General features: G+C 34.6%; 1 protein-coding gene across 4 annotated transcripts; it reads right to left on the reverse strand.

Moving 5' to 3' along the window:
• Positions 1 to 4,681: 4,681 nt before the first annotated feature.
• Positions 4,682 to 10,686, reverse strand: LOC133789294 (TATA box-binding protein-associated factor RNA polymerase I subunit B). 4 transcript variants are annotated; one of them, XM_062227095.1, is made up of 6 exons: positions 10,424 to 10,686; positions 9,315 to 9,371; positions 7,421 to 8,095; positions 5,649 to 6,518; positions 5,431 to 5,564; positions 4,682 to 5,314 (listed from the first exon to the last, which is right to left on the reverse strand). In XM_062227095.1, the coding sequence occupies exons 3-6, from the start codon at positions 8,067 to 8,069 to the stop codon at positions 4,712 to 4,714; spliced, it is 2,256 nt and encodes a 751-aa protein (XP_062083079.1). In that variant the 5' UTR covers positions 8,070 to 8,095; positions 9,315 to 9,371; positions 10,424 to 10,686; the 3' UTR covers positions 4,682 to 4,711. The 4 variants fall into 4 exon arrangements, with proteins under 4 accessions (XP_062083079.1, XP_062083075.1, XP_062083078.1 ...); XM_062227091.1 differs by lacking the exon at positions 10,424 to 10,686 and adding an exon at positions 10,240 to 10,378; XM_062227094.1 differs by lacking the exon at positions 9,315 to 9,371.
• Between the last annotated feature and the right edge of the window lie 1,982 nt (positions 10,687 to 12,668).

The following is a 12,668-nucleotide window of genomic DNA, read 5'->3' on the forward strand; positions in this document are numbered from 1 at the left end:
GCATAGTAAAATAATCTATATATAACTTTTAGCATTATAACGGCATAGTAAAATAATCTCTACATATATAATAACTAAATAACTGAAAAGAAAGGCTCGGGAAAGAGCTTACCTAAAAGGTTTTCGTAGGCTAGCGTTTCGGACAGAACTTCGCCTAGATCTTCAAGGTTTAGAACTTTAGAATGGTGTTAAGAAGATTTTTGGGTAGAGTAAGAGAAAGAAAATGAGGTTTTTGTGATTCAAGATGAGTTTTGGAAGGGCTATTTATTGGAAAATTTTGGGTTACTATGCTAATAAAATATTTAAAATATAAGCATAGTGGAAAAATAAAATATTCAAAATATAAGCATGGTGGTTTGCTAATGTCATCATTGTATCACTACTGCATCATCATGTGGGAACCATGGGGTGGATCCTGCTGTGGGACCCATGCGGACCCCATTGTGGGACCCACTATGAATCGTACCTGGTGAATAGTAAAAAAATGAAAATTTCTCAATCTTCTTAAATTACCTAGTCCAACATTTTTTACTCACAAACTTTTCTGAAAAAGTTTCTCTAACATCCATAAATTAATTATTCACATGTGTTAGTTACTTCAACAACTTAGAATTGTTAAAATCCCACAATAGAATACACATATATCCCCAACGATCAAGTCACTATTCACCAACGGTCATAACGGCTAGTTTTTGTCCTATAAATACTTGTTCCTTCAACCATTTACTTGCAAACTTCTTCATCTCTTATCCTTCTAGATAACATTCATCATCAAATCATGAATTTCTCTTTATTTTTCATAACTTTAGTGATTGTTTGCTTGTATTTAGCATCATTCTATGGGTATTATACTAATGAAATGCCCATGAATGTTATAGTTGCATATTCATTAGTTATTCTTCCACTTTACTTAATAGCTCTAGCCTTCGATTAGCATTGTAATGCACTCAAAAGTATGAATAAAAAATATATTCTCTTATCTTTCATAATTGTTATAATGTATTTGTAAAAAGAAATGGGAGTTACAGTTATCCTGAATGATTCTACCTCGAACAAACACTGATTGCATTGGCGACACTAAGTCAGAGAGGATGGGCCTCGGTCTATTCACCAGGAGCTTGGAGATTATCTTGTAGGTCATGTTGCATAGAGCTAATGGCCTGAATTCGTTCACTGAGGATGGATGGTCTTTTTTTCAGCAGCAACACTAAGTTTGTTTATTGAAGACCCTTGGGAGTTTTGCGGTGAGAAAGCAATGCTTGACCATTGCAAGAACATCACCACCCACTGTGTCCAATGGTGTCGATAGAATGAAGTCTGCATAGCATCATGCCTTGGAGCCTTTTCCGGATGTATTTCTTGGAAGGCTTCAAGAATCTCATTATCACTAGGAAATTCTACAAACGCATCATTTTGATCACTTGATATAGTTAACGGAATCAAGCCATCTAAATTCGCAGGGAACTGAGTTTCTGAAGCAATGAAAGTTTCCTTGAATTTTTCCAAGAAACAGTTACCAATGCTATTCCTTGAGCATAACCACTCTCCTTGCACATTTTTTTATGGAATGGATGAAATTACGTCTTTGTCTAATTATGGTGGATGCATGGAAAAACTTAGTGCTCTTGTCTCCATCCTTGAGCCACGTGACTCTAGATTTCTATCGCCAGTGAATTTCTTCCCTTCTCAATATCTCTCATTGAGACAAGCCTTTGCATCATTTTTTTCCATCAAGCCTGCTAAGCAGGCGGATTTCGCTTGTTTGAGTCTAGCCTTTGCTTCAACGATCTGATTAGGAACTCTCTTAAACTGACTAGAGTTTGACATCCTCAAATCATGCCTAGTCTGTTGCAATTTCAACTCAAAGCTATGCATTGGCTTTTGATGGTACACTGAATTCCAAGCCTTACGGACCACCCAAATACAACGTTGGTCCCTGAACTACATATTCTCGTACCTGAATACTCTCCTCCCCCTTTCCTTGTCACCAATCGAGTCTAGGAGTATAGGGTTATGGTCAGATGAAGTAGTTGGGATATTCGTTACAATTGCCTTATGGAAAACTCTCCAATTCGGGGAAGCCAGGCATCTATCCAATCTAGCTCTTTTTAGAGAGCTCAAACCTCTCCCATTGGTACAACTTTTCCGCCAAGTAAAGGGGGGTCCTGATGCCCCAAGATCAACAAGACCTATAGTTTCTACCATTTTTTATGGACCCAAGAGTGGGTACGTTTTAAATATTTATAACTCGCAAGCGCACGAATCGTATATGGAGTATATTGTTTGTGTAAGCACAAGGTCAAACCCAAAGGAATTGACTAAAATAAAAAAGAAACTATTTTAAACAAAAATTAAATAAATTCTAACCTAGCTCCAAAGATTGATAAGATTTAATATCAAAAAAATAAAATAAAATATTGAAAATAAAGTTATTTAAGAGAAGAAAAATAAACCAATTATGATTTGTAAATAAATTGTAAAAGAAATATTATTAAGATACTAGAATCTACAAAATGTAAGTGTGGCTGGACCCAAGGTGTTCAGAAATGTATGACAGACCTAAGTTGATGCCTGGTAGGCACAGTTGCCAAACTTATATGACGGACCTAAGTTGATGTCCGGTAGGCTTGGTTGCCAAACTTGTATGACGGACCTAAGTTGATGTTCGGGGCTTAATTACCACCCCTGTATGAGCACTTATATTTTTCTTATACATGTCTTGTTATTATAACCTATGATTATGACCTAGAATATATTATGTTCTTGTATATTAATATAAATTAGTGTTGTTATGAACACTTGTATGAACTTATAGTATGTTTGTTATGAATATGTGGTTATATGATTGTTTGTTTGTATTTTCCTTACTAGTCTTAGAAGTTCACTCCTTATGCAGATAATTAAAGGTTAGAATGGTCGATGGCGAGTGGGACGTAAGAGCTTAGTGATGTATTCGCGGGGACCATATAATCGATGAATGATCAACGAGCCTGTGATTTTAATTTCAAAGCATTTTTAAGTATCTTTATTTTTAATACTCGAATGTTGCTCTTTAATTTTGTTACAAACCTTATTTTATTTTTGTAAAGACATGGATTCCCTTTGCTTATTATGACTTTATTAAATAAAAGAGCAATATTTATGTTTATGATCCAACGTTGTGTTCTCAGCATTATTATGAGAAATTAGGGTGTTACACTTTAAAACAAAATTACACCTAAGACCTTTAATTTATTTTTTCTTCTTTGAAATTATAATGTTTCAATTTTATCTTCATTGACACTAAAAAATTATTAAACCAAAGAAGTACAAAGCTAAAACAAATTGACAACAAATTATAGAATAATCATACATATAATAATTCTTATTAAAATAGTTATAAATATAGGATAATTCTAAAATGTCCCTTCCGTAGGGCCATTTTCTATTTCTGGTATTTAGAAAAATTATAACTCAAATATTTGTTTCATGACAGTGTATATTATAGTTATAGCAGGCATCCCACTAATTTTTAAAAAATTCTAAATAATTTACAGTGCCCAAATCAAAGTTCAAACAGTCTGTTTTCCATACATATAAAAAAACTTAATCACGCGTACAATTGACTGTTTGAAATTTGAATTGGGCACTGTAAATTATTCAGAATTTTCTGGAAATATAAAGAATGTATGCTATAACTATAATACATACGGTCATAAAGAAGAATTACGTTATAATTTTTCCGAATGCTAAAAATAAAAACACCCCTACGATAGGGACATTTTCTATGCCCTACCAAAGAATTACCCATATAGGATAATTCACATTTTTATAATTTGTATACTTTTTATGGGGAATTCTCCTATAAGGGCTTCACTTTAAGCCCTACCGGTAGGATTCTCAGTGTTCTCGACCCGTGAACAGTTTTCGACGCGATTTTTTTTTATGGTTGTGTATATTGTACCTATTTAGAGCATCCTGCAAATTTTCAGAAAATTCCAAATAGTTTACAGTACCGAAAACTAAATTCAAACATGTTGCACGCGTGACTAATTTTTTTTATGCGAGTGAAAAACATGTTTGAACTTAGTTTTCGGTACTGTAAAATATTCAGAATTTTCTAAAAATTTGCAAGATGCTCTTAATAGCTACAATATACACGCTCATAAAAAAAATCGCGCTGAAAACTATTCACGAGTCGAAAAACACTGAGAGCTCCACCAGTAGGACTTAAAGTGAAGCCCTATAAAAAAATTGTCCTACTTTTTATACCCCAACACTGATTTTTCCTCATCCGATTTTTAAAAGTTCAATAACCAAAACTAAAAAAGGAAAAAAGAAAATGATATTTAGATTATTAATAAAAGACCAAGTAAAAACATGCTCAATGACTCTCTTAGTTGGAGAGAATCTTTAGTAAATTTGTTTTCCCATTCAAAATCCAAGTCGAAAAATCATTCATCTTTCATATGAGAAAATTAACACCATCTTTTTCTTCAGATATATTAACATCTATTTCTTCATAATTTCTTGTTTTAGCTACAATGTATTTTCCTAAATACAAGTTTGAACAATTTGTTCACTTGTTTAGTTTTAATCGAGCAAACCCAGCACAAATTTTAGATTTTTTGCCATTCCCAAATAGCCAAGCCAATGAAAATGTCTTGCTAAGCTCATTTAAAACTTTCTTTTACTAACAACCTAAAATGAATAAATAAATCAATAAAATAAACTAAATATTCAGATTTGAAAGTCCAAGAGACTCATATGAGGCATCTCCATTTCTGGGATTGGTACAGAACTCACAAGAGAGATTTGGAGGAGTCAACTGCAAGCAGTGGTTGATTCTGTGCTCAGTCCAAACCAGCCTTTTCTCAAAGCTCAACACCCCAAAATGCATATACCGAGTTTCAATTTGAACAACCTTAGCACAAGCACGAAGCAAGATGTAGTAGTCGGCGTGAACAGCGTAAGTCAACGAGCCTTCATCCCTCTTTCTCGCGTAATGAAGATAGCCAAACTTTTTCAGTTGTTTCCTTGGCGGCATGTAATAGAACCTGTTTTCCTCCATGTCCTGTTTCATTTCTGTAATGGACTCTTCTTTAAGAGTAGATGCTGTTTCAGCTTTCAGGGTTTGGTCATTTTGACTACTCTTGGACCGGCCATGGTTTTCGCTTCGAGTTTCACCATCGGATGGATCACTAACACGCTCGTTTTCCTTGAACTTCTTTTCTCTGGGTGGGAAAGTTCTACTGTGCTCTTCATCTAGTCTTAATCTTTTTTGTTTTTCGGCTCTACTATATTTATCATGATCTTCTTCAGCTGCTATGGAATCCTTTAATGCAAGACAAAATGAATGAAACTGTGTTTTCAAAAGCTCAAAAACCAACCACTAGGCAGGTGTACAAGTTTCAGAAGGAAAAAAAAACACCAAATAGCTCGAAATCTTACTGTTTTGTTCTGATAAAAACCCCATAACTCTTCTATCAGTTTTTGCTCCTCGTGATTCTCAAATGATGGTTCTAATCCTGCAAAAACTACATCCTTGCAGTGCTGGAGATAGGTTGGCAAGTCTTTAGAATACTCTGTCAATGTAAGTCACTTATTATTATTATACATATCTTTTCAAGAAAAGAGGGAAAAAAAAGATCTCAATAAATAACTTTTACCATAGTTTTCATGTATTCCATGATATAATGCTTCAACCTTGCACAGAAGCTCTGCAGCTTCCAACTCAGATTCCTGAAGATGTAATGTGTTTATAGGGATTTTATAAGGAACATCATCAAAACGAGGACCGGACTCGTTGTCTTTGCTATCTTTCAAACTAGGAGAATCAGAATCCTCTTCACCGCCTTGTTTCATACCAGGATCATATTTAGGATCTGATTCTTCTGTCCCATCAGATGTGGAAGAAACATGGTTTTTAGACAAACTCTTCTCCCATATGCCAAAGCCATTAATATTATAAAGAATCCTTATTGCAACAATCAGTATCGACATCACACAAACACGAGTAGGAAGCCTCAGTTCACTAGCTGATAACCATAAATTTGGAGGCATTGACCACTCGTATATACGGCAAGCGTGAGGAAGAATCTTTTCAGAAGGAAGTGATAACTTCTGAAGGTAGCGCGAAGCAATGGCATAGAAATTCACAGGAGGTAAACGCAATCCTATGGATTTAGCAATGGAAGCTGAAAGTGGTTCCATCTTCTGTGCTGTAATAGATTCAAGAGGCCTAAACATGGAACTTGAACTTATTGGGCAGGCCCTTGATGGCGGTCCAATGCATTTTTCAATTTCAACAAAAGCAGCAAAGTATGGAAGTTTCCCTTCTAGTGACCACTTTACTATATCTGTTGTCAAGACTGCCTCCCTGGCAAGATGACAAACTAGAAAAGAAATGGCTAAAGTACAAGACAATGGTATCTTCCTTTTCAATGATCTAATCCATATCATTACAGCACGCCGACCATACATATTTTGGGGTTCTGAACTATATTTAGTTCGTGGCTTGAAATCATTAGGTAGCTCTCCTGAAATAAACACTCGTTAAAAATGCTACCATATAAGAGGCATAAGATATATTAATTTCTTACAGACAGAGAAGAAGTTGAAAATGAGACCAAATGTTGACTGCTTAACTACATCAATCGACGAAACTGAAGATAACCCAATGAAGCTTTGTTAAAACAAAACAGAATCACCATCTATCAAGAAGAGACATAAAAGCTAATTGACCATATCATAACAAAACTCAGCTTTCTTTTGTCGAATAATTAACATGATAAATAAACAACTACAAAATGCCTTCTTAGGTCCATTTCATCTTCCTAAAACTCTAGTGCAAACATGCAATATTAAAAATTCTCTAATTCATTTGAAATGACAATTATTGGCAAATCACACGGTTTCTGAAACTTGAATGTTAGATCAGTATAGAAAGACTCGAACATGAAAAGAGATAATACCAAAAGAACCATTCCTATCACAACAATATACCAAACACATGCGGACAATCAACATCATTACACCATGCTCCAATCCATTTGAAATGACAACTATTAAAAAAAATCACAACTTCCAGTATCTGAAAGGATAGTCAGTATAGAAAGACTTGAACTAAACTTGAAAAGGGATGATACCAAAATATCATTGCAATCAAATGTCAACAACACACCACCTTAAGCACTCTATCGTTTAAAATTCAAAAACTATCCCTCGTGTTAAATAATAAATACTCTGATCTAACTTCTATGCTCAAATATGCTTGATACTCTTAATGATCACAATTTAAGACAACTAAATTAGAAGGCTCAACCACAAACAGAGTAACATGACAGAAATATGAGTTGCATTGATGAACTTACAAGCAGTGATGCATTAAGGTGTTTTGATTTTGAGTTTCAAAACAAAAACAGTGTAGTGTTGAGCTAACCTTCATGCTGATTCTCAGACTCATTAATGGCTTCATCAACCCAACCATCATCAAACACCCGAGTGGCAGCCACAAACCGCAACCAAATGGTCCCAGCCAACCCACAAATCAAAGGACTGACCTTAAACTCCCTAACCAAAGCCTCACACTGAAACTCAATCATCAACTGCAAACCCATAATGTATCGAATCCTTATCTCATTATAGTAGTCCTCGAAGCTCGGAACGAGTACCCCAATGGACCCAAAATCCTCTGGGCCAGTGGGTCCAATGCTGTCACTAAAGGGACCCGAACTGTAATTGTAATCCACTCCCTCACTCTTGTTCTTGACTCGACTGGGAGTCTCTTCTTTGTCTTCTAAAGTTAGGGAAGACCAAAATTGAGAGTGGATTGAGGCGTTGAATTGGGACTGTGATTGAGAAATGGTATCAGGATTAATGGTGGAGTTATGGCGTTGGCGCCGGTGACTAGCAAGATAAATAGCACCACCACCAACACCCTTATCGACAAAATCCTCATCACCAACATCGGTGTCAAAGATGTCCTCTGCCTGAGAACCACACTGAAGACAGTAGAAGAAGCCATCGGCACCATCGACCATGCCAACATTGCCACAAGTTTGACAGGTGAAGGCTGTGGAGTCTGCCATTTTTTTAGGGATTTTGACTTTCTTATCTGCTAAAACAAAAGTGCAAAATTAAATTAACAAAAGAGATGAAATTACATATATTTTATTTTATGGCTTTTTATAAAATCTTTCCAAAAATATGGCATATTTTAAGAAAAAATCACTGAGTCTAATTGGTTCGATTGGAAAATTGTAATTTCAAAATCTGAAAGGTAACATACATGCACTATAACTTCCCAATCAAAAAAAGTTACAAGTATGGTTCATGTTTATGAATTCAAAAAACTTATTCCTGTTTTCTAAACCATTTTTCTCTGAAATTAAGTTTGGGTGGATGCAGCACAGAGGTCTTATGGTTTTACTCAACATTAAAAAGGTCAGTTTAAGTGTTTTTAGTGTGATTAATGATTAGAATACCTATATTTTGTATGTTCACAATATATATATAGTTTATCCATGCATTATATATGTTTGTAAATATTTCCTAAAAAAAGGAAATAGCTGAGCAAACTACAATTTTTTTCTTAAAATAGACCATGCACTTCTTGGAATTCCTATTATTAGTGTGTCCCACATGGAAAATGTGTGAGCACATTCAACAATATATAAGACCGTGAGTTACTACACTCATCAACAATTGGTTTTGAGATGGAACACCATGTTACTTAGACCTTTCACCCCTATGCTTATACTTTCTACACTTATACTTTCTACAACTACTATCCACATCTACTGCCTAAACCACATAGAACAAAACCAAAACTGCAAACTACAAACTACAAAATCCTAAAAGTAAAATACACACTGTAATTCTCTATATTATTTAAATTTTATATTTTTAAACATTTTTTATTCATTTCAAATATTTTCTAAAACTATCAATAATACCCCATAGAATTGTGAGTCCATCCTTCAAAATCCTGACAAGAGATATTCATAAATTTCTTCCATATATACTTGGTAAACATGACATGTTATGGTTGGTAAGATCCACGCCAATTATACCACATGATTTTGGTGTGTAAAATAATATTAATAATAACATAAGTTATCAGTGTAGTATTTCATTTAGTTACAATTATTGTAGCCAGCTATATGTTTCTGGGGTATTATTGATTAATGAAGAAATAAAAGTTGCATCACTTTCATTTTTTCATTTATGAACTAGGAAGCTGGAGGGAAATAACCTTGAAAAGAGATATCCAATTTTGATCAAGACTATTTTGTGCAGACACAAACACATATGGTTAGAGATAGAGGGCTTACAAATGGAGGAAGATGGCTTGAAAACGAGCTTACTAGTAACAATAGTATTGGAAACGACTGCATATGATATGATAAAGACGATAATATCTCCATTAAAATGACAATTATATAAAGCATATTACAGAACTAATGATAGCATATTTCCAAACTAGTAACCTAGATATGCCTTTTAGAAACATTAAGCATTGCAACTTACAAAACATTAGCAGAAAATGAAAATATGACCAAAGCATAAACATGGACATATTTTACTTTACTGTAATTCCAAGAAATAAATATAGATGATTCTGACAAGCAAGTCATACTTATCTCACAGTAATACTAATAACTAGCTTAATCCAACCTAATGCTGAATGGTGTGGCGGTGTATTGTAACAACACAATCTAATAGTTTAAAAAAAACTCCTGTGGTGTGGATTGGACATAATTCCTATACTACATAAAACTCCACGCTGTAATTCTAACGTAAATAGGTTCATTTAATTGTTTTATATGTGCATGGACTTCATAATGCATAATTATGTTGTGTTTTATGGCACAAATTGTAATTACTCATAGAAGTAACAATGTAGTTAGAGAGCCTTATCATGGGAGTTTTTCTTGTTCATGATTGTGGTGGATTGGGAGCTAATGATTCAAGAGCCTTTATGGAACGATTTTGAAGCTGGTAACATTACGGAAATGGACTTACTTAGAGTTTTTATAGATTAATAAATGTTGAGAAGAAGAAGAATAACATTACAATTTGACAGTTTTGAGATTAGCAGTATTTGAAAAAAATTGGGTGTGGTATAAATAAGATGACTTCTTCTTGCTTCTGAGGCTTAGAGAATTGGCATGTGCTCTGATTCTAGTGGAAAGAAAATCAGATAGAAATAGTTGAAAGAAACATAACCCAGTAATATATACAATAAATGAGACATACATAAAGTGAAATCATCAAGACATCTGATGAGGAATTTCTTCGAACAGTTGGCGTGCAAATTGAGCCATGAACATAACAAGAAATACAAGAACAAAACGAAAAAGAAACAGATAAATATATACATATATATATATATGCAAGAGTTGCAGTACCAAATTAAAATTTGAGTGTGTCATTATGTTACCTGATTGAGATTGAGAGAGAGTGGGCGTGTCCGAGATGCTAAAGTGGCTGGTGTGGGGTACTGAGGAGAGAAGAAAAGCACTGCATGGAGGGGAATGAGGAGCACGAACCAGTCAAGTTCTGAGCTCCGTCGTGGTCTCTGGCAACCTTGAACAGAGAGAACACCGACGACCACAAACCCTTTGAGTTTGTTTTAGCTATTTTTGTCAGTTTAGTTTCTCATAGTTCCAATAAGTATATGTCAAATCTAATCTAATTAGTAAAGTTTAGAACTCAATAATTATTAGATTGACTATTAAAAGTTTGATTTTAATTGAATTGGGATGGTGTATGGATGCACATTTTTTCTATGGGGTCGGGGCGGATGCATATTTTTCCCATGGGGACGGCCCCCGTCGAAACCTATCCCTAATGGTGCGAGAAATCTCCATCTAAATGAGGAACGGGACGGGGATAATTTTCAATCCCCGAATATTAAATGGGGCAGGAGTGGGAATGGCATTTCCCGCCCCGATGGGTCTTGTTTAAACTATTATATCTTTTTCTAATATTTTATATCTTTCTTTATGTGTTATTGTAGTATATTAGTAATTTTTTTAATATTTTAAATATTATTTTTGGTCATGTTTAGTATTTTAAATCATAAATATTGTGCAATATTTTAATTTACATATAATTTATTATTTTTATTTTAAAATTTTAATCTAAAATTGATTTTTTAAACAAATGGGTTCCACATGAGGATTCTCCACCCGTCACCTATAGAGAATAAGCGGAGATAAGACCAGGAGGGGATTAAAATTATAAATGAGGACGGAGACGGGGGAGCACTCCCCGTCAATGTCCAACCCCGTGTGCATCACTAGGTTGGTGGTGAATAACATAGTAAAAAATCCAATTATAACAGATCTAATCCATATTGTTGGCTCCTAAACTTTGTTTATTGGATTTGAGTTTTTTTTTTTTTTTTCTTGGAATTTTAGCCAATACCAACTATGGTGTGTGACTGCTTTTCAAGAGAGGAAATAAAATAAAATTGGGAGATAAGATTTATAGTGGCTCAGCAAAAAAATGAACAACCTACCATAATTTTTGAATGGTTTCTCTATGTGATTTTACAAGCTTCCAGGCCCTCTTAATGGTGGCTTACCTCTTTTTAATTTTACTAGCTTTGCTCATTTGCCATTTAAAATGCAAACATTGATCTTCATCTTTCTACTAAGTCCACTTTTCATTATTTTAGTAGTTATTTTTATTTTATTTGGTACAATTGTCTTTTATTTTGGTATTGTCAACGGGTAGTTACACGTATCTCCACGCTTAGTAGGCAGCATCGTGAGACATTCATCTCACTAGTTGTATAAAACCGACAACACACGTGTTTATAGTCCCAAATGTCTCTCTAATTGACAGTGGTAAGGAAGTTTTCCTTCCGTGACGGGAGGTCATAGGGGTTTACTGGGGTGACCACACCCCGAGGAGCTTTATTGGACCAATATAGCCACTAGTGAGATTACTTTCCATCTAGGATCTTCGAGAACTGGTTCTATAGAATGAACTCCCAAGCATGTTCTTCGATCGTGATGAAACATCCTTTCAACGTGTCGGATTTTTTCAGTCCCGATGAGGACTAAACAACACCACCAACTGAGACCACATTGTGGTATGAAGAAAACACAAACAATTATTTTCACTGAAGTAGCTTATTTCACAAGTAAATAAAAAAAATGTTGGATGGAAGACTACTCTTCTCATCAAAGCATTAAAACATTTTGTTTTAAAGGACACTTTTTTTTCTCATCAATTTCATACGGTTCAAACTTATGGGGTTCACTAGCTTAACTGAACATATCACAAGCTTTATACCAAATCACTATAAACTTCTTAAAAGAAATGCCTTAGTGAAAGCTCACAGACTTCATGATTATAGACTTGTTACATGTAGATGGAAACCCCTTAAGATATATTCCAAAAAAAAAACACAAAAAGTTCAATGTCTGCAACAGAATTTGTTGTGAACTTTTCTGTTTAAGCTCTTGTGGTTTTCAGGTAATTCTCAGCTCACTTCAAAGGCCCTTCATTGCCTGCCATGGAATCGACAGCGTCATTCTGAACATTGCGGCCATTCTTCCCCGAGCAATCAAAACCAGCTCAAGAATGGCTATTCTAAGGATGCCAGCCATTGCCAGAAGTTCCTTCTTTCAGGGGCCATGGAGAAGAAAGATAAAAAAGAAATAAAATATATA

Source organism: Humulus lupulus, chromosome 7 (assembly GCF_963169125.1).
Source record: "Humulus lupulus chromosome 7, drHumLupu1.1, whole genome shotgun sequence".
In the NCBI taxonomy this organism is placed as follows: domain Eukaryota; kingdom Viridiplantae; phylum Streptophyta; class Magnoliopsida; order Rosales; family Cannabaceae; genus Humulus; species Humulus lupulus.